Here is a 20,079-nt window from a genome sequence, read left to right on the forward strand (position 1 = left end):
GAGACTTGAGAAGAAGTGTGTTCTTTCAGATGTCACATCCTGTGACATGGTTATAACCACTAACATATCTGGACTGCAGGTAAATTAGGCTACATTAAATCAAGACGTCACTGTGTAATCCCACCAGCGAGGCCATCAAGAGGGAGGGGGAGGCGGGGGAGGAGGGGGGAAAGGACCACTTAGGAAAGGCCGTGTTTTTTGTTGTTGTACCATGTTAACATTCGCTTGAATACCAACCTAAGTGATTCGGTCATGTGTACGTACCTACAATGGGATGTTGTTTTGTGTGTGAAACATTTGTTGTTCACAGGGGCCGACGTGTGCGAACACACACTAAGCATCTCATTCAACAGAGTGACATTGTTGTTGTCACTCATGTTCAAGTTTCAGGTTTTATTTGTCACATGCACAAATAGGGAAATGCTTAATTAACATGCAAGCCCTTGAGTCAGACCAGTAAAATGGAAGACTTTTGCTGCCATCCTCCGAGTGTATGGGTACTGCACTAAAAGAATAGGCATTACAACCCAGGGAAACTGTGGATGGGACTACAAATCCCACGAAGCCCCACATGAGGGTCACGTCAGCGATTCCGCGCCAAAATTGACTGACCACCAGACAAGAATATCAACAACACACGGGGTGAGTGGGAACTTTATATGCTTATCTTTCCTTTTCACTTGCTAAACGGCGTACATTATTCAACTCAACGCAAGTAAGAAACTAACATGTTTCTAACATGCATTAAACAAACTGCTTAGCTAGACAGTTAGCCCTAAATCACGACTTTCAGTTCCATTACTAGTACACAAGTCATTTGACGAAGGCGTCTTCTGTATGGGGTAAAGTATATATTTAATAAACAAAAATATTGTTTTTTCCAGGTGTTTGAAGCTGGTGCACAAAACCGAAAGTAAAGAAACTCAAGCACGGGAAGCATAGAAATCGAGCACATAACACAGGTCTACCGCTAATTTGACTTGCTTTAATGAAAGTGACAGATCTATAACTTATTTCTATGTGAATCTGGGTCACCCAAAAAGTTACATAATGATGCTTTAAAAGGTGCACTACCGCTCTGCCATTTCACCGTTGCTAAAATTAATGGTTTGCATTGCTTGTTTGTGACACACAAGCAAGTATAGTGTAGAGAATCAATGTACCTTCTAAACTGCTGTAAAATATATTTTCCATAACCAAAAATAATGTATTTTCAACTGTTTGAAGCAGGTGTACAAAACCAAAAGTAAGATGCATAAACGAAACTTAAGAACGGGAAGCATAGAAATAGCGCACATAGTCTAGTAAGCGACAGATCTGTTCTAACTTTCAATGAGTGACATCTCTAACTCGCCTGAAAAGTTACACATTGTAGTTTTAAGAGCCACGATGCTTGGTCTGAACATTAACATGCATCGCTTGAGGTACGGTTTTGGAATCATAAGGACTTTCTTTCTTACCAGCGATAAATACTTTTCAAAAAACGAAAGGTTGAATTGATAATACTTTTTTATAGGGTTAATGTTCCCACAATGCCACATCTCCATGTTACAGCGTTTGTTTATGGGACATTTATGGAAGACAGAGGCGACCACCTGTGCTAATTCTCTATCTAGCATGCTGCCGAACCCCTGTGTGTAACGGTAACTCGGGGAGTGTAGTTTCTTTGGATGGAGGCACCCATAGTTATGGATCTGTGCAAAACTGCTACAGTAAGTGTATATGTTTTTCTTTGACAGATTCTTTATTGCTGATGAAAAATAAGGGTAGGATGTATGTCCACCCACGAGGTTTGGTGATGAAATGTCACTTATTTATGGTATAAAATACATTTTACCAAGACACATATGATTATTCGTGTTCTGAATCGTCCAGTCGGGTCTTTCTTTACCATACCATTAATATTATATCCAAAAAGTCCGATTTCGTAACCTAATAGATCCGATAATAAGCACCGAGCTCTGTTAGAGCGTGCAGCTTTCTCGCTGCGGTTTTAGAGGATTTACATGTTGTGGAATTCTGCAAAGTTGTTTCCACTGGTCACAAAAAGCTAAATTAACATGACACGAGGGGAATTAAATGTCAAAGGCTTTGAAAATAGAAAGCTTGCGGTGTTCCGTTGACATTTCAGAGATACGCTTGTTTTTGTGAAAAATCGTAGAAACATTGAATTTCGCATTAATATGAAAAGCGTTTACTAAAATATACAAAATAATGCATGTTGTCTTAAAATCGATATCTATCTTACCTCTGTATTGTTTTATGCCCCCGGATTTGAGAAGAAGGATGACTAGTTCAACGGCGAGCCTGTCAGTTAGTATTAATTCTCGCCTAGTTGACGCAGTTCGATTTCCAGATTCGTTGACACTTTATCTCATGCCTCCATTGAATTATTCACCCTGATGTTGGCCCTCCTAAAGGGGAAACACTCCAATAACCTTTGAATGAATTATGATAGAGACATGAGCTTTGGACCATTGGTTTTCTTAGAGGTGAAATGATGCGTTTTTGATTGGACACCCTAATAAGGGCCATACATTTCGAAAGCTGTATGCAAGCGCTGATTGACGTTTCTAAACGTTAAAACACCGCGTGGGGATTGTATACTGAACAAAAAATATAAAGGCAACATGCAAGAATTTCAAAGACTTTACTTAAGTACAGTTCATATTAGGAAATCAGCCAATTGAAATACATGTATTAGGCTCTAATCTATGGATTTCAGGACTGGGAATACAGATATACATCTGTACAGATACCTTAACAAAAGAGGTAGGGGCGTGGACCAGAAAACCAGTCACTATCTGGTGTGACCATTTGCCTCATGCATGACACATCTCCTTTGCATAGAGTTGAACCAGCTGTTGATTGTGGCCTGTGGAATGTTGTGCCAGGAAGTTGCTGGATTTTGGCGGGAACTGGAACACACTGTCATACATCATCCAGGTCATCCCAAACGGGCTCAATGGGTGACATGTCTGGTGACTATACAGGCCATGGAAGAACTGGTACAATTTCAGGTTCCAGTAATTGTGTACAGGTCCTTGTGACATGGGGCCGTGCATTATCATGCTGAAACATGTGGTGATGGTGGCTGATGAATGACACGACAACGGGCCTCAGGACCTCGTCACGGTATCTGTGTGCATTCAAATTGCCATCAATAAAATGCTATTGTGTTTGTTGTCCATATCTTATGCCTGTCCGTACCATAACCCTACCATGGGGAACTCTTTTCACAACGTTGACATCAGAAAATCCCTCGCCACACAACGCCATACACGTGGTCTGCGGTAGTGAGGTCGGTTGGATGTACTGCCAAATTCTCTGAAATGAGGATGGTAGAGAAATGAACATTAAAGTCTCTGGCAACAGCTCTGGTGGACATTCTTGCAGTCAGCATGCCCATTGCACACTGCCTCAACTTGAGACATCTGTGGCATTGTGTTGTGTGAAAAAACTGCACATTTTAAAGTGGCATTTTATTGTCCACAGGACAAGGTGCACCTGTGCAAAGATCATGCTGTTTAATCAGCTTTTTGGTATTGCACACCTGTCAGCTGGATGGATTATCTTGGTAAAGGAGAAATGCTCACGAACAGGAATGTAAAACAGAGAAATAAGCTTTTTGTGCGTATGGAACATTACTGGGATCTTTCATTTCAGCTCATGAAACATGGGACCAACACTTGAAATGTTGCGTTTATGTTTTTGTTGTGTATAGTTGACATGGGCCAGTCGTGGGCGACGCTTACCGCTGAAGACTGAAAGGCAGAATGCCGCCTAGAGTTTGAGATCTAGCTCTGGCCCAGGCCGTCGTTCGGCTGCACTCTCACTATCAGCCTGACTTCTTTTAGTGACTAGCTTAAATATACTTCCGTAACTCACCAAAGTAAAGATGTTAGAGTGCTGGGTCACGGTTGTCATTCCTCCAAAATGCTTTGCATACTGCCACAGACTATCTTAAGTCCCCGTGCATGCATGGGATTTGCATACTGCCACAGACTAGCTTAAATCCCCGTGCATGCATGGGATTTGCATACTGCCACAGACTAGCTTAAATCCCCGTGCATGCATGGGATTTGCATACTGCCACAGACTAGCTTAAATCCCCGTGCATGCATGGGATTTGCACTACTACCGACACAAGCACGTGTTAGTTCTACTGTGAATGGTTCACAGGTTAGCTGTTTGTTCACCCACACCAGCCCAGAATAACTACTAAGCCATCCACAACCGCTTGACTATATGTGATAAAGTGGAAATCTGAGGCCCGCATCCGACCCTAACCCGCTAGTCTAGGCTACAGTCAGAGACAGCAGAATTATTTGTTGTTGTCAGGGGATGCAAGATATTTTTGAAGCCTATGTTTGTGCTTATAATGTCTGACATTTTGGTGGGCTATTTGTTAGTCAACTTGTCTATAATTAGATACATGCAGCTTCTCTTCTGTCATTATATGTTTCCCTAGAAGTAAACCTTTGCTCACCAGTGTCACCAGAATCATATAGATAGGATGAATGCTTCAATCTAGTTGACATCAGTTTTCTTTTGTCATTTTTGCTTCTTTCACAGAGGAAAGACATTTAGGGACCAGGGAGAGAATTTTATAACAAACAAAAAAAAACAGGAAATATTTTCTATGCAACATTTCCAAATGATACCAGTTTTAGCAGTTGTAAGGAAATAGACAGCTGTGTCCACCCATGCTCCCTTTATCCACACCATATTTAATGACCCTAAACCTGCCCCTCCCTGCGGATGTAACCGTGGGGACGGCGGATTATGAGTCAACCCACCCATCACTATTCTACTGTTATTTCTAGCTGGCTATATCTTGTAATTACTTGCTTAAAATTGGATTGCTATTTCACATTTCTAAATGTCAACATAGCTACTCACCAAGACCCTTGAAATGTTAGTTACAGTGGTTTAGGCTACTTATCTTTTACAGTTGTTTACAGAGCACTTGTTGTTTACAGTCTACTTTCTCTGTACAGTTGTTTACAGAGCACTTGTTGTTTACAGTCTACTTTCTCTGTACAGTTGTTTACAGAGCACTTGTTGTTTACAGTCTACTTTCTCTGTACAGTTGTTTACAGAGCACTAGTTGTTTACAGTCTACTTTCTCTGTACAGTTGTTTACAGCTCTTGTTGTTTACAGTCTACTTTCTCTGTACAGTTGTTTACAGAGCACTTGTTGTTTACAGTCTACTTTCTCTGTACAGTTGTTTCCAGAGCTCTTGTTGTTTACAGTCTACTTTCTCTGTACAGTTGTTTACAGAGCACTAGTTGTTTACAGTCTACTTTCTCTGTACAGTTGTTTACAGAGCACTTGTTGTTTACAGTCTACTTTCTCTGTACAGTTGTTTCCAGAGCTCTTGTTGTTTACAGTCTACTTTCTCTGTACAGTTGTTTACAGAGCACTAGTTGTTTACAGTCTACTTTCTCTGTACAGTTGTTTACAGCTCTTGTTGTTTACAGTCTACTTTCTCTGTACAGTTGTTTACAGAGCACTTGTTGTTTACAGTCTACTTTCTCTGTACAGTTGTTTCCAGAGCTCTTGTTGTTTACAGTCTACTTTCTCTGTACAGTTGTTTACAGAGCACTTGTTGTTTACAGTCTACTTTCTCTGTACAGTTGTTTACAGAGCACTTGTTGTTTACAGTCTACTTTCTCTGTACAGTTGTTTCCAGCACTTGTTGTTTACAGTCTACTTTCTCTGTACAGTTGTTTCCAGCACTTGTTGTTTACAGTCTACTTTCTCTGTACAGTTGTTTCCAGCTCTTGTTGTTTACAGTCTACTTTCTCTGTACAGTTGTTTACAGAGCACTTGTTGTTTACAGTCTACTTTCTCTGTACAGTTGTTTCCAGCACTTGTTGTTTACAGTCTACTTTCTCTGTACAGTTGTTTCCAGCACTTGTTGTTTACAGTCTACTTTCTCTGTACAGTTGTTTACAGAGCACTTGTTGTTTACAGTCTACTTTCTCTGTACAGTTGTTTACAGAGCACTTGTTGTTTACAGTCTACTTTCTCTGTACAGTTGTTTACAGCTCTTGTTGTTTACAGGTGATTCCAGACTTACAGAAACAGACAGTGGAAGGTCACCATGGATCTCGGTGAGTTTGAAGCAGACAACTCGGTGAGCTGTCGCCTGGCTTCAGCAATACCTGCCGTCTGCAAGACAGAAGACTGCTGTTTGGGTATCGATGAAGCAGGCAGGGGGCCTGTACTGGGTGAGTGGGCCTCCTTTTCAAATGTCATGGATCACTAGTCCATGTTAACTCATCTATTTTTATGTTTACATTTTGGTCATTTAGCAGATGCTAATTTAAAAATGGATTGGCTCCTATTCAAACGTCATGGATCACTTAGTAGGTCACTGAATGTCTGTTATCTAGTTGCTTGGTCATCGTTTGATGTTGCTTGCTAATATCGTGCATTCGCTCTACCAGGACCCATGGTCTACGGAATATGTTTCTGTCCCGTCGCCAAAAAGGAAGCTCTGAAGGACTTAAAAGTGGCAGGTAAGTTCATGATTTAAAAAAATAAATAATTATAGATTTTTATTTTATTTTACCTTTATTTAACCAGGTAGGCTAGTTGAGAACAAGTTCTCATTTGCAACTGCGACCTGGCCAAGATAAAGCATAGCAGTGTGAACAGACAACACAGAGTTACACATGGAGTAAACAATTAACAAGTCAATAACACAGAGAAAAAAGGGGGAGTCTATATACAATGTGTGCAAAAGGCATGAGGAGGTAGGCGAATAATTACAATTTTGCAGATTAACACTGGAGTGATAAATGATCAGATGGTCATGTACAGGTAGAGATATTGGTGTGCAAAAGAGCAGAAAAGTAAATAAATAAAAACGATATGCAATAACCTTCAAGAGGAATCTGTTACATAATTCATTAATATATGTGTCGTGACTGTATTGTAAATGTCTGTGTCTCTAGTGACAAACCTTTTTGAGGATCAACAAAGTTGATTCATGCATCTGTTTGTTGTGTAATGATGAGTTACTGTGTCTCCTTTTCTAGACTCGAAGACATTGACTGAGGCCCAGAGAGAGGATCTATTCCGCAAGCTGGACGAAGCCAAGAGCTTTGTAGGCTGGGCTCTTCAGATTCTCTCACCCAACACTATCTCTACCAGCATGCTGCAGAGGTATTTACACACATACTGTACTACACACACACACACACACACACACACACACACACACACACACACACACACACACACACACACACACACACACACACACACACACACACACACACACACACACACACACACACACACACACACACACACACAGAGAAAGAGACACAGAGCGAACAACCGAAACACACACAGATGATTCTAACCGTTCTGCTCTTCCACAGGTCAAAATACAACCTGAATGCTCTCTCTCATGACGCAGCCATTGGCCTGGTACAGTTCGCCCTGGACAGTGGAGTGCAGCTCAAAGAGGTACGGTACAAAGCATCTTGGTTATTTCAAACCATCCATACAAACACACCGATATCCTTCTGCCCTCCTCGTTTCTCTCGCTTTGTCTCTCTATATTCCTTTTTATGTCTCCCTCCCTCGCGTTCTCCCTTTCTCTCTACCGTAGTCACTACCCTTCCAGCTATATAGTCATGTTCTTTTTACTCGTTATTTACTGTGTATTTATTCCTTCTGTCACTATTTCTGTTTTTGTTATTTTATTTTGTATCTTTAACTGCATGATTGGAAAAGGACCCGTAAACTAAGCGTTTCACTGTTGTTTACGAAGCACGTGACAAATGAAATGTCGTTTGATTCATTTGACCAACCTTTTATTACTAGCCTGTCCCTTGTCCTCCCTCCCTCTCCCTGTGTGTGACAGGTGTTTGTGGACACGGTGGGTCCTGCAGAGAAGTACCAGGAGAAGCTGTCCCAGCGGTTCCCCGGGGTGGAAGTGACCGTACGACCCAAAGCTGACTCCCTCTTCCCCATAGTCAGTGCTGCCAGTATCTGTGCCAAGGTTAGATGTCACGCTAATGCCAAACTCTTCCTTTGTTTTTAATAGTTTCCTCTCTTTGTCTCCTGTACCTCGAGACCAGGGACCTGAATGTTACTGGAGTGAAGGGTTTTGTCCCAGATTAACAGTCCTCTTCAGGGGCAGGATTGAGGTAGCCTGAGTGCCAGTTTGTTTGTGCTATCATGCCAACTTCTTGTCAAACCCTGACAGCGATTAAGTTGACAGGCGCACAAACAGACCTGGGACCAGGCTAAGAAGGAGGATCACTGCCCTAAATGATCTCTGCTGCTCCCTCAGGTGGCCAGGGACCATTCAGTAAAAGACTGGAACTTTCCAGAAGACCTAGGAGAGGTGGATGCAGACTACGGCTCTGGCTATCCCAACGGTCAGTAGGGATGCGCGTTAGGGAAAATCTTCACCCATCACACACACTTTTTAATGGCTTGGCAACACTGGAACGATATATGAAGTTCAGCATCTTATATTGAATCCCAATTTAGTCAAATTTGATGCTTTCTTTTTGTCCTTTAATGGTAGAATGTGTTTTAACACTAGAAGTGCAGAGACCATCGTTTAAATGTTGTATTATTCTACAATTTTAAAAGTCATGGCTGGTAAAGGATGGAGGCCCATCTTTTGTGTTAAATAGAAGTTTGTAGAAATACAGTAGTGTTTTAGTGCTGTAATGGTATAATTTGTTTAAAATAAAGTAGAATTGACCTTTTTCTTATTGTGTGTCCTTCAGACCCGAAGACGAAGGCGTGGCTGTTGAAGGAGCTTGACCCTGTGTTTGGCTACCCTCAGTTTGTCAGGTTCAGCTGGAGCACCACACAGACCCTGCTGGACAGCAAGGCTGTCACCGTACACTGGTGAGGAGAGATGGGCTAGGGGGACTGGGGTGGGATGAGGGTCTGTGTTGAGAGAGGGGGTACAGGTGAAGAAGGGCTTAGAGAGGGGCCAGGGAAGGGAGTGGTAGACGGTGAAAAGTGCTCAGTGTTTACCCTATATTCTACTAATGTATTTTACTACTATACAAGGGTTTCAGCTTTGTGAAAAGGGAAGAGGCGTAATGTGAAAGCTGTGTTTGTCTACATTCAGTAGAACAAGTTCACATAAGTATTCGTGTGTAATCAGGGATGATGATGAGGAGGATGGTGAGAAGGCCGCTGCCCGTCAGAACAACACCTCCATGCTCTCCTACTTCAAGACAGGCTCCAAGACCTCCGCCCAGCAGGGCAACACACACCAGACACACCGCTTCTTCACAGAGAGGAGACTGCAGAGCCTGGCCACACTCTGAGACAAGGAGAGGAATACACACACCCACTGAGACAAGGAGAGGAATACACACACCCACTGAGACAAGGAGAGGAATACACACACCCACTGAGACAAGGAGAGGAATACACACACCCACTGAGACAAGGAGAGGAATACACACACCCACTGAGACAAGGAGAGGAATACACACACCCACTGAGACAAGGAGAGGAATACACACACCCACTGAGACAAGGAGAGGAATACACACACCCACTGAGACAAGGAGAGGAATACACACACCCACTGAGACAAGGAGAGGAATACACACACCCACTGAGACAAGGAGAGGAATACACACACCCACTGAGACAAGGAGAGGAATACACACACCCACTGAGACAAGGAGAGGAATACACACACCCACTGAGACAAGGAGAGGAATACACACACCCACTGAGACAAGGAGAGGAATACACACACACACTGAGACAAGGAGAGGAATACACACACCCACTGAGACAAGGAGAGGAATACACACACCCACTGAGACAAGGAGAAGAATACACACACCCATGAGACAAGGAGAGGAATACACACACACACTGAGACAAGGAGAGGAATACACACACACTGAGACAAGGAGAGGAATACACACCCACTGAGACAAGGAGAGGAATACACACCCACTGAGACAAGGAGAGGAATACACACCCACTGAGACAAGGAGAGGAATACACACACCCACTGAGACAAGGAGAGGAATACACACACCCACTGAGACAAGGAGAGGAATACACACACCCACTGAGACAAGGAGAGGAATACACACACCCACTGAGACAAGGAGAGGAATACACACACCCACTGAGACAAGGAGAGGAATACACACACCCACTGAGACAAGGAGAGGAATACACACACCCACTGAGACAAGGAGAGGAATACACACACCCACTGAGACAAGGAGAGGAATACACACACCCACTGAGACAAGGAGACAAGGAATAATACACACCCACTGAGACAAGGAGAGGAATACACACACCCACTGAGACAAGGAGAGGAATACACACACCCACTGAGACAAGGAGAGGAATACACACACCCACCGAGACAAGGAGACAAATACACACACACACACCCACTGAGACAAGGAGAGGAATACACACACCCACTGAGACAAGGAGAGGAATACACACACACACACACTGAGACAAGGAGAGGAATACACACACCCACTGAGACAAGGAGAGGAATACACACACCCACTGAGACAAGGAGAGGAATACACACACCCACTGAGACAAGGAGAGGAATACACACACCCACTGAGACAAGGAGAGGAATACACACACCCACCGAGACAACAGCAGAACGGTGTGGTTGTACCCCAACAGCAGAACGGTGTGGTTGTACCCCAACAGCAGAACGGTGTGGTTGTACCCCAACAGCAGAACGGTGTGGTTGTACCCCAACAGCAGAACGGTGTGGTTGTACCCCAACAGCAGAACGGTGTGGGTGTATACAGGTCATTAAAATATTCAAGCGAGTAGACGGCCTACTTGCCAGCTCTTCAGGAGGTGGGCTTTTCTGTGGGGTTTTTCTCCAATGTATTTTATTATTGGCGTTATTTGGAGTTAACAGAATATTAACTAAAAAAAAGTGACATTCTATAGACGGTTTGCTGTGAAGACCACTGATTGAATGATCAATTGAAAAGGACTTGGAGCACAACTTCATGAGCTTTGTTGTCATTTGCATTATACTTTAATGTGAAATGAACAATCAATATATATTGTTTCTAAATAATTGTCTATTTCTTTCATAGTGCTCAGGAAAGGAAATAGTGTTTACTTCAGGTATGTTTTTATTATTGCGTTAGTGAATACTGCGGTTGGTAGGTAATGCTCAACTTTCATATTCCCATACTGCCCTCATGTGGTGAAAAACATACACTTCAAGATATCTTTCAAGTAAAGCCTCTCCGGAACATTCTTGCGGTTGCCTTTATAGGAGTCACACACCACAACGTTCCATAGGCACCGGAAATCACCTTTTACTTGAATAGTTAGGTGTCCAGGAAGTCATAAAGGTAATACATTGTTTAAGCTTAAATACAGCTCCTATTGGCTGCCTACTATTATTCTAATGCTTCATACTCAGTGACAGACTTCAGACAAGTAATACCTAGGCCTACAGTTATCATGAAAAATGCATATTAATACTGAGTTTCCCTGAGAAAATACCAGTGATATTTGCATAGAGTAAATCAAGTGACAGTTGTGTACCTAATCTATTGCGTATAAAAGTAATTTACACAAGTCTGACTATTGTCTTGTTAACTAAAAAGATAGCGAGTTTGGCATTGCATCAAGTGTCCGCTGGTAATTGTCTGCCTCTGAATCTCTGAACTCAACTCATACAGTCTTGGGCATCCTCTGTTGTTGACATGGCAACCGGGTTTACATCATGAGTCTTATAATCTTCAGGAATTCCATCTTCTGTTTTCCCCCTGGGAGTTGAGTGTGACTCGGGTAAATTGAAATTCCCTGCATCTCAACCAAGTTTTCTTCTGGGCTTTATTCATCAGACACTAGTCTGGTGTCTACACAGGTGTCTATAGGTATGACCAAAATACACACAATAACAAGCTAGCACAAGTGTTCAGCTACGTATCTAAGGCGTTAGCTAGCCTATTCATTGTCCGTTAGCCTTCATTGCCCTTCTGCCTGGAATCCACTATCTTCTTCCCCATGTTCATAGCCACAGTGGACACAGCAAAGGAGGAGAGGATGATGATGGATGTGCCTACAAACTGTGTGGAGGCCCCTCTGGGGGCTACCTTCATGGCCCTCCTGGGGAGGGAGTCAGGGTCTGCAGCCTGGGCCACCATGGTCTGGGCAATGGGCTCCATGGATTTCTCTGGTGGTCTGGTAGAGAATGGAGCTCAGATACTTCTGGAGCTGATGGTTAAGTCCTCTTGCCCCACAAAGAGCTGCTTCTGGGGCTGGGACTATCTTTGGTCCAGTGGAGCTCAGGCAAACATACGGGGACTGGAGGAGGCTAAATCCACTTGCCCACTCCGAGAGCTGCTTCTGGAGCTGGCGTTCAACAGTCTCTGCCTGGGTCTCTCTCTCTCTCAGCTGGAGCTCAGTCAGGCATTCATCCAGATACTGAAGGCTAGGTCCACCGGCCAACTTCGAGAGCTGTTTCTGGGCCTGGAAACTCAACACTGACTGCCTCTTCTGGAAGCCTCAAATCAGGTAAACATCCAGTCTACAGTTCACACAGTAAGTAATGTCCTAGTTCAGCCTTGATCCCTCTAGTCTCTCCTGTCTGCCTTTTATAACCTCCCAAGCCTGTTCCCATGGAGCTCTACCTCAAATCCCTCTGAGTTAGCCCTGTCTGTGTCCGGCTGCGTCAATGTGATTGTAAATAGATGAGGACAACTGGCTGACATTGGAGAGGGCTAAGCTTTATCAGTGTCATGACTGTCCTGTGAGGATCCAAATAGGTCAGATCAGCTCTGCAATAAATAACTTCAACAAGACTCCCTCTCACCTGCAGATGGGGGGAGGAAGGAACTGGTGGGGGTTAATAGTAAATCAAGGACCGAACATTCAGCATCTCCCTCTCCAATGTTCACCAGAAGAATGTGGCTTTTGTCTTAAGAAGATTTTTCCCGCCTAAAATCTAAAACTTTCAAATGAAACTATTGGAACAATATTTCTAACATAGAACATGGGCAGAGGTGACCTAAAAGTACACTAATGTTCTATTGTGATGCCATTACAAATGTTATAAAGGAAATACTGTAACTTGAAAAGTATACACACTATAAGTACAAAGTTTCCATCCTCAGTGTTGTGCATGCTATATGAAAAATGCTGAAAGTATTTTTGTTAATAGAGGGACATGATTTTAGGAGCCATAAGAGATAATAGTTTTACATAACTTTCCACACTAACAAGCCACGCCCATGAGTGAGGTCAGAGAGTGTACGGCTGATTAGGTGTCCAAATTAAAGTATCTGGAAAAATGAATTTAAGTGGGACAATTCTACTACTCTCTTCAAACCATCAGATTCTGTTACTCTCATCACCCCACTGGGAGCCATCAACACGGCTGGCTAGCATATCTTAAAAGAAGCATCTTCCAGAGCGAATGGAAATAGAATGAACTCTATAGTTCTGTTTAGGACTACACAACAAATCACCTGATGACTGCAGAGGAGAACAACAGTAGAAGACGGGTGGAGACCCCTTTTGGACAATCAGAGCCTTACAAGCGTGCCGCAAAAGGCCCAAAACCATTTCCAAGAAGATCCTGTCTACCGAGAGACACAAAGGATTTTCACGTAAATACATTTATGATTGCTTACTCCAAGCGGCCGTGGTTCATGTGCAAAGTAAGAGTAGTTTATAAATGTACCAACGTATCTCTGTCCCTCTCTCTCTCTCACGACCTCGCCATGTTTTTTTGTAATAAGCAGCCATATTGTTGCCAGTCCGCTAGGGACCTGTTTCTTATGTATCAAGTGTGTATGTTTATCCTGTGTTACCAATTAGTTGACTAGTCAATAACTCATTTTTAAAATTGTGTAGTACTGAATCATAAGTAAGGCTCGGGTTTTTGCAGATACAAGGTTACGACTGTTCAGAATGAGGATATGGTACGAGCTTATGATTAAAACATTGACTGTTTATGGATGTGATAGGTAAAGACCTTTAGAGTTTAATTCGGTAGATGGTAACTCTTTAAAGAACCCCTCTCGTTGTTCCCCAAATTCGAATGAGTTAATTGTTACATGATTAATTGAATCGGGAAACAATTAAACATAGTTAGCTGATTAGATAAATAACAGTCATCGGATTAATAAAAGTAAGGTGACAACACCAGCACCAGTGGCCAAAGTCACTCAATGGGTTTAATAGAAGAACCGCTGCTGTGCCAAACTGCCGGAGGTGAATGGAGACGACCAGAGGATACCTTCTGTTGCTGGGGGTGTTTGTGTGTTGTCCACTGTATTAACGTGAGTAGGACCACCTGGCCTCTCGATCCAGTATCGTCCTGACCGAACCTCTGGTAGAGACATAAGAGGGTTTTCTTCAAAGCAGGCTCAATGAGTTAGTCAGATAACTTCATTAAACATCCAGATATTACTATTGATGTTCTGGTTCATTAAGAAAGCTACACTTAAATGACTTATTTGCTGAAAATATTTTGTCATTTGAGCAGATGGTCGAGAAATATCGACTCCCAAAGCAGGACTTTTTCCGCTTCCTACAAGTAAGACATTATATTCTGAAGTGCACCACCTTAATTGGTAACCCTGATGTGTCGGTCATTGAAAGAATGCTTTTTTCCCACAAAGGAAAATATATGTAAGTCTGTTTTATGATACTTTAAGGTCCTTTTCTGCTGTCAACACACAGAGGGTGAAACAAGTGTGGGAGAAAGAATTGTCTGTTACTATTGACAAAGAGATGTGGGAGGACATTTGGAGATATGCAAAAACAATATCTATATGTAATCGTACTAGAGCAATCCAATTAATAATAATACACAGATTGCATATATCCCCAAATCACAGACATGCTTTTAGTTCCACTTCCTTTTCCCCTCAGTGTCATGCAAAACTGATACAGGCACCCTAACACATTGTTCATGGTCATGTACCAAAATACATAGATACTGGTCTGGTGTTCTGCAAGAAATTGAAAAGATCCTAGGGGTTGATCTAGAATTGGACCCAGTTTCTTTACTGTTAGGTCTCCCTAGTAGGCATGCTACTTCTGTGGGTAAGAGGAGGCTTTACAACATCCTTACCTTCGCAGCAAGGAAAAGCATCCTTTTACAGTGGATTAGTGATAAGGTTCCTTCTATGAAAGATTGGCATAAGATACTATTTGAATGGGTGCCTCTGGAATATCTGACATGTACATTGCATTCTAAAACAGACCAGTTCTACAAAGTATGGGAACCCTATCTAAATTACCTAGAACCCGAGGTATCAGCTATTATGCTGCAAGGATTCTCTTAGAATGGCGGGGAGCTATGTATTTCAGAACTACACTGTACTGAGCTTTTTAGTTTAATTTCTGTTTGTAAGTTTGTTTAAAATGTATGCATTGAGAGACGCAATGATGGGAATGGGGTGAGAGAAGCATCGAGCGGGAAGAGGAAAATGGTGTACGTATGTATGAGTGTGTGTATGCATATATATGTGTATATATGCATGTGGGTATGTGTATATATATATGTATATATATATATATGGGTAGGTATGTGTATATGTGTATATATATATGGGTAGGTATGCATATATGTATATGTGTGTATATATGTATATATATATGGGTAGGTATGTATATATGTATGGGTAGGTATATGTATATGTATGTGTAGGTATGTATATATGTATATATATATATGTGGTATATATGTAGGTAGGTATGTATATATGTATGGGTAGGTATGTGTATATGTATATGTGTGTATATATGTATATATATATGTATATGTGTGTATATATGTATATATATATGGGTAGGTATGTATATATGTATGGGTAGGTATGTGTATATGTATATGTGTGTATATATGTATATATATATGGGTATGTATATATATATGTATATGGATAGGTATGCATATATGTATATGTGTGTATATATGTATATATATATGGGTAGGTATGTATATATGTATGGGTAGGTATGTGTATATGTATATGTGTGTATATATGTATATATATATGGGTAGGTATGTGTATATGTGTGTGTATATATGTATATATGTGTATATGTGTATATGTGTGTATATATGTATATATATATATATATGGGTAGGTATATGTATATGTGTATATATGTATATATATATATATATATATATATGGGTAGGTATGTGTATATGTATATGTGTATATATATATATATGTGTATATATATGGGTAGATATGTGTATATGTATATGTGTGTATATATGTATATATGTAAGTCGCTCTGGATAAGAGTGTCTGCTAAATGACTTAAATGTAAATATATATGGGTAGGTATGTGTATATGTATATGTGTGTATATATATATATATATGGGTAGGTATGTGTATATGTGTGTGTATATATATATATATATATATATATATATTATATATATATATATATATATATATTATATATATATATGGGTAGATATGTGTAAGTGAGTGCTGTTTTTTGTTGTTGTTGTTGTTGTTGCTTTGTCTCTGTTGTTGTATCTCTTAATATGGGTGAAAATGGTGAAATTCCAATAAAAAATGCTGTTACAAAAAAGAACAAAAAAGAAAGCTAAACTTAGATATGTGTTTCTGGTTGTTGATTCAGTTAGACCATACTTATTCTAAAGCTTATCTTAAAATATTCAGGCAAGTTAGCTGGCTAAGTTATTGCTCCTACTTTGTAGTACAACCGTCTGGTGGTCCTCCTGGGGTTCATAAAGTGGAAAACATAACAGACAGAAGGAAATGGTACAGGTCAGGTCAAGAGAATAGGCTACCTAGCCATCCAAAAGAGGGGCTTTATAATCTAATATTGCTCTTTTTATATAGGCTAATGTCTGTGCTTGTCCTAATAAAGAAAGGAAAAACACTTATGTAAAACCAGTTGCATAGGTGAGATTAGGTCACGTGTCTTGTCTAACAGTCATACATTCCCCTACAAGCCACATTTTTTCTTCCTAGAACAGAACTTGATAAAAACAGTGGGGCATTTAATCAGTGGAATAGGATCGCGTGTCAGTGGCGAAATAAACATTTATACGGTAAGCGGGCTCCCCTCACAGAAAACAAGGCAATGTACTGTTTCGGGACCAGAAGGTGCGTCGAGGTGACTGGGAAGTTGGAACCTAACCAACTAAATTACGATAACTCACCAGGTGCAACGTTGGAATCGTATGCCGTTATATAGCTGCAATACAGCACAAACATCGGCCCTTAGCTCATGCCTTCAGCACCGCGGACAGCGTCATGGCGCCAGGAATAGGCCTACCTCGGTAACCTAGACAACGCCGGGTCCACGGTCCCTAATCCCCGCGGCTCTTAATTGTCGTAATGAGATTGGTATGTTGGCTGTTCTTTTCCGCTTCTGGCATAGAACACTGAACACATCATGAGTCTAAATGGCATATATTATTATTATTATTATGACATTAGGCCTCTGAATCTGGGAGAACCTTCTGTTAAGGAATATTGCACAACATCGCAAGGTTGTAGGGTGTATCACATTTGAGTAAATTAGCAGAAGCTCTGATCCAGAGCGACCTACAGGAGCAATTAGGGTTAAATACCTTGCTCAAGAGCACATTGGCAGATTGTCACCTAGTCTGCTCTGGGATTCGAACCAGAGAACATTATGCTACCCAGGTTATCATACACCACCACCTATTGTCTCAGCATCAGATGAATTCCAGTCAGGGTTTGGGTCAATAACATTTCAATTCCAGAAAGTAAACCCAATTCCAATTCTCTTCAATACTTTTCCATTTTCAATGAGGAAAATGTGTAATTGGGATTTGGTTTCCTTTCTGAATTGACTGGAATTAAAATGGGAATTGACCCCAACCATGATTGCAGTTTTTCATAATGTAGCCACAAGCAATAATACATCACTAGCCAGGTGGTGCCCTCATCAAGTGATGATTAAGGCATTGTGAATAACAGGCTAAATAAGACCACTGATGCATAGGCGTATGTTTAAAGTCCCTTCATGATACCACCCTGGAGATAGGATCAAATAGTAGAGGACAACACTGATGACACAGGAGCTATGAACACGATACATGATCAGTCGAGATTCAGAGATGAGTAATGCACTATTCAGATGGGCTGGGTTAAATGCGGAAGACACATTTCAGTTGAATGCATTCATTTTTACAACTGACTAGGTATCCCCCTTTCTCTTAAATGGGATATAGGGTGCCATTTCAGACACACCATAGAGTATCTGATTTCTCCATCTTTTCTGGTGGTAATTGTGTCCGTGGCATGTAAGTCATATCCAATTCATCACTGGCCACCATGGTAATCTATTGGTTTGGATGGAATAGAAGGGAGGGAACCTTTCCAGTTAGATATGCTTATGCTGCTAGCAATACATACTCTGGGGTCAGATCAGGTCATGCCCAGTTCAAAAGAATAGAGATGAGGTACATAGATCTCAAGTTAAAGAACAGAGTCCCAGGTTAAGAGATATTAGTAGACATTCCAAGTGAAATTCCAAGTGATTCTGTGTCAAGGACCACCTAGTCCACGCTGATTCTGGCAAATGTTCTGGAAGACATGGATCTATCTGGTTAAATCCTCCTATTAGATCTCCGATCTATGACATGTTGTAGTGTCAATAAATTGCCTACTGAAAGAGCCCTGCTATCCTCATCGTTGCCTTCCAACAGATGCCGAGATGGAGGCGAGGAGAGAGGACGCAATAACATAGTTTTGCTGTCCTAGCGGTTAGTGCGTCGAAACCCGACACGCAAGTACTTCCTAGTGCTTCCTAGTCAGCATGGGTTCGAATCTGACCTATGGTCTTCTCACTCGCAAACTCTCCCTCCTTTTCTGTGTCCCCTTCACTATACCAAACATATAGAAAACCCTTAGAAAATATATATTTCAAGAAAAAACTTAGGATTTGATTTTCATTTGAGATTCACCTCATGAGAATCTTGTGTGGACAGACTAGGTAACATCTAATATGCGGAATTACACGTAATTGAAATACTGTATTTCCGAGATTAATAACCCCATGGTCTCAGTCTTACTGCAGGGACACCCCTCTGCCACAAGGTGCTGCTGTTGCACTGTAGTGAACATGTATTGTAGGTAAACCACCTTGTGTGCCACTGTATTACAGTAATCACTGTGGATGATGTAGACATCAATAAAGCCCAGTGGGTTATGGTGACATGCTCCTGTGATGTTCTGATGTCTTGGAGGGAGGGAGGGAGGGAGGGAGGGAGGGAGGGAGGGAGGGAGGGAGGGAGGGGGAGGGAGGGAGGGAGGGAGGGAGGGAGGGAGGGAGGGAGGGAGGGGGAGGGAAGGGAGGGAAGAGAGAGATTAAAGTGTATTATGGTATCAGGCTGTGTACAAAGGGACACCTTCACATGCGGTCACAGTCAGAGATGAGGGGAAGGGACGGAGAAGTACGAGTCTTTAACACAGCCAGGTACAGGGCTCCAACAGATGTCACAGCCAGGTAGAAGCCTCCAACAGATGTCACAGCCAGGTAGAGCCAGGTAGAGGCCTCCAACAAATGTCACAGCCAGGTAGAGGCCTCCAACAGATGTCACAGCCGGGTAGAAGCCTCCAACAGATGTCACAGCCAGGTAGAGCCAGGTAGAGGCCTCCAACAAATGTCACAGCCAGGTAGAGGCCTCCAACAGATGTCACAGCCAGGTAGAGGCCTCCAACAGATGTCACAGTCAGGTAAATCCTGGTAGAGGCCTCCAACAGATGTCACAGCCAGGTAGAGGCCTCCAACAAATGTCACAGCCAGGTAGAGGCCTCCAACAGATGTCACAGCCAGGTAGAGGCCTCAAACAGATGTCACAGCCAGGTAAATCCAGGTAGAGGCCTCCAACAGATGTCACAACCAGGTAGAGGCCTCCAAAATATGTCACAGCCAGGTAGAGCCAGGTAGAGGTCTACAACATATGTCACAGCCAGGTAGAGCCAGGTAGATGCCTCCAACAGATGTCACAGCCAGGTAGAGGCCTACAACAGATATCACAGCCAGGTAGAGGTCTACAACAGATGTCAC

At 42.0% G+C, this 20,079-nt stretch overlaps 1 protein-coding gene across 3 annotated transcripts; it reads left to right on the plus strand.

The window, feature by feature from the left end:
• Nucleotides 1–543: 543 nt before the first annotated feature.
• Nucleotides 544–9,445, plus strand: LOC124016114 (ribonuclease H2 subunit A-like). Of its 3 annotated transcripts, none has more exons than XM_046331642.1 (9): nt 544–642; nt 6,071–6,237; nt 6,457–6,528; nt 7,051–7,177; nt 7,399–7,486; nt 7,887–8,024; nt 8,319–8,406; nt 8,767–8,890; nt 9,156–9,445. In XM_046331642.1, exons 2-9 carry the CDS (start codon nt 6,111–6,113, stop codon nt 9,319–9,321), a joined length of 930 nt encoding a protein of 309 aa, XP_046187598.1. In that variant the 5' UTR covers nt 544–642; nt 6,071–6,110; the 3' UTR covers nt 9,322–9,445. The 3 variants fall into 3 exon arrangements, with proteins under 3 accessions (XP_046187598.1, XP_046187599.1, XP_046187600.1); XM_046331643.1 differs by lacking the exon at nt 544–642 and adding an exon at nt 705–842; XM_046331644.1 differs by lacking the exon at nt 544–642 and adding an exon at nt 1,443–1,712.
• The last annotated feature ends 10,634 nt before the right edge of the window (nt 9,446–20,079 follow it).

Source organism: Oncorhynchus gorbuscha, linkage group LG26 (genome assembly GCF_021184085.1).
Source record: "Oncorhynchus gorbuscha isolate QuinsamMale2020 ecotype Even-year linkage group LG26, OgorEven_v1.0, whole genome shotgun sequence".
Lineage (NCBI taxonomy): Eukaryota > Metazoa > Chordata > Actinopteri > Salmoniformes > Salmonidae > Oncorhynchus > Oncorhynchus gorbuscha.

Excerpts from the sequence above, each read along its gene's own strand:
- LOC124016114 (XM_046331642.1), top strand. The coding sequence starts at position 6,111 with ATGGATCTCGGTGAGTTTGAAGCAGACAACTCGGTGAGCTGTCGCCTG. Across the intron at positions 7,487-7,886 it reads GTGGAGTGCAGCTCAAAGAG|GTGTTTGTGGACACGGTGGG; the intron begins GTACGGTACAAA and ends TGTGTGTGACAG. Across the intron at positions 8,025-8,318 it reads CTGCCAGTATCTGTGCCAAG|GTGGCCAGGGACCATTCAGT; the intron begins GTTAGATGTCAC and ends CTGCTCCCTCAG.